At 43.5% G+C, this 2266-nt stretch overlaps 1 protein-coding gene across 1 annotated transcript in view; it reads right to left on the bottom strand.

The window, feature by feature from the left end:
* Positions 1-3: 3 nt before the first annotated feature.
* HMGN2 (high mobility group nucleosomal binding domain 2) overlaps positions 4-2266 on the bottom strand; it is a 4212-nt gene continuing 1949 nt past the window's right edge. The window contains exons 2-6 of the mRNA XM_010003694.1: positions 2112-2156; positions 1599-1628; positions 1236-1286; positions 610-705; positions 4-200 (exon numbers count right to left, since the gene is read on the bottom strand). Of these exons, the coding sequence (XP_010001996.1) occupies positions 165-200; positions 610-705; positions 1236-1286; positions 1599-1628; positions 2112-2156 (258 nt within the window). The 3' untranslated portion in view covers positions 4-164. The remainder of the gene's footprint in view (positions 201-609; positions 706-1235; positions 1287-1598; positions 1629-2111; positions 2157-2266) is intronic.

Below are 2266 nucleotides of genomic sequence, written 5' to 3'. Positions count from 1 at the left end.
CAACCCCCCCCCCCAAAACACAACAACGAAGCGGTCTGTGTGCTAACAACATAGCTTAAAAAAAAGTAAACCAAAATTCTGCATTGTTATAAAACTTGATAAAAAATAGTATTTCAAACTGTACAGTCACCAGAAGTACACAGTTATCAAAAATTCACACATTTTTACTTGGCTTCACCAGCACCTTCAGCTTTCTGTGCCTAAAAGAAAAAGGGGAACCAAGTCAATACACCACACACTTGCACCAGCAACTGATAAAAGAGATCTTATTTGGGCTTCACCACTCTTTTAATTGTTAATAAAATGAAATCTAACATTTGAGGCACTGTGAAAGGCAACCTGAAGTTGCTCTATTACGTGCAAACTTGACATGTTTTCAGAACAAGGCAGAACAGTAGCTTCCACATGGCAACGTGACTGGCAAGAAGACAACTTTAACTCTTTACCAAGCAAGTGACACCCTCCCACATCTCTAGAGATGTTGTTTGTATCATAAGCAACACATCTAACCAATCAGGCAATAATCCCTCTTTATTAGCACAAGCCTAGACCCGCCTGTTTGATATGGAAAAAAGATTATTTGCTGACTAAGACAAGCTGCTGTTTTACCTGGTCTGTTTTGGCATCTCCATTTTCTGCAGGGTTGTTTCCCTCCTTGCCAGCATCAGCTTTCCCCTTCTTTCCCTTGGGCAACTTCTCACTCTTCTGCAAGGTGAGATGATGTACACACCATGACAATTAACAACACCCAGTCATTCAGCCACAAGAATCCAAAACTAAAGTGGTAAAAACCAACCTTGGATGTTGGCCCAAAAAGAACACACCACACAAATGTTTGCATGATTGGCACCGACTGCCAAGAGTGTTCACTTTGGTTTTGTTTACTGCACTTGTTGTAAAACTCGGAATTTGTCAGTGCCATCTTGAAGAAGTGATGAGGCAGCTGGATTTCATTACTACCTGTTCCATTATCCAAAGCTTTATTAGTTACTACCAGACGAATCTAAACCTCAGAACCTATTTACCTCTATAGAACTGAAACATGAGGAAAACTTTTTTATTGTGAGGGTACCAGAGCCCTGGGACAGGCTGCCCAGGGAGGCTGTGAAGTCTCCATCCTTGGAGACATTCCAAACTGAATGTGTTCTTGTGGGATCTGCTCCAGGGGATCCTGCTCTAGCAGGGGGTTGGACTAGAGGTCCCTTCCAACCCCACCACTCTGTGACATAACTTACCTTTGGAGCTGCCTTTTTAGGTTTAGGCTCTGGCTTCGGTGGAGCAGGCTTCTGCAAGCGGGAAAAAAACCCCTTATGTTACCCCAATTGTTGCAAGAGAATTATACTACCTCTTTAAAACATTCAACCCAAATAGTTGTTGCTTTAGGCAAGCAAATCAAAACATTTTCAAGTGAAGCACTCACTTGAATTGTCAATTCTACCACTCCCACAGCACCACACAATGGGGCAGCTTGTTAAGCCAATAACTTTCTTTAAACTGAAGATGGTGCCTGTCCAGGACACCCCCAGTTCTCCCAGTTAATACTCAAGCTTAAAACTACCAAGGGTTGTGACAACTCTGCTCAAGAACAGAATACTCACAGCAGATAACCTTGCTGATCTCCGTTGTGGCTGTTAAAGAAGAAAAGTTACTGATTTAATGTGATGAAACATAAACCATCAAAAACTAATTTCAAAGTAGTAAAATCCCAGAACTAGTGTCTAAGTTTTCAGTTCCCTTTCCCCACCCCCACTGTCAAGAAATAGGGGAGTATCCCATTTAAATTACTAATAACAGCTAAAGATATTTGAGTAGATTGTTCAGGGTTAAGGTTAAAAGACAACCAGAGAATCCCTGAATGGTGAAGGTTGGAAGGGACCTTAAAGATGACCAGGTTCCAACCTCCCTGCCACGGGCAGGGACACCTCCCACTACAATACTTTTGGAAGAGATACTACTACTGTTGGGAAGTCAGAATCAATTAAGACCAACCCTCCCTCAGCTCCCCAATTCTTTATTTCCACGAAGTCACATCTCATCTTCCAACGCAAACACCGCAGGATCCAACTTTTTTTTTTTTTTTTAAAAAAAACACAAAACACCGAACTTCTTACCTCATCCTTAACTTTGGCCTTCTCGCCCTTGGCATCTCCTTCAGCCTGGGAGGCGACACAAGCGGCACCGACAAGTGAGAGGGCGGCAGGCTCAGCCCCCGGGCCCGCACCGCTTCTGCTTCACCCCCCCCCGTCCCTCGGGAACCGCTTCCATC

Source organism: Chaetura pelagica, unplaced genomic scaffold (genome assembly GCF_000747805.2).
Source record: "Chaetura pelagica isolate M959 unplaced genomic scaffold, ChaPel_1.0 scaffold698, whole genome shotgun sequence".
In the NCBI taxonomy this organism is placed as follows: Eukaryota; Metazoa; Chordata; class Aves; order Apodiformes; family Apodidae; genus Chaetura; species Chaetura pelagica.
This window is presented reverse-complemented; position numbering and strand designations above follow the sequence as displayed.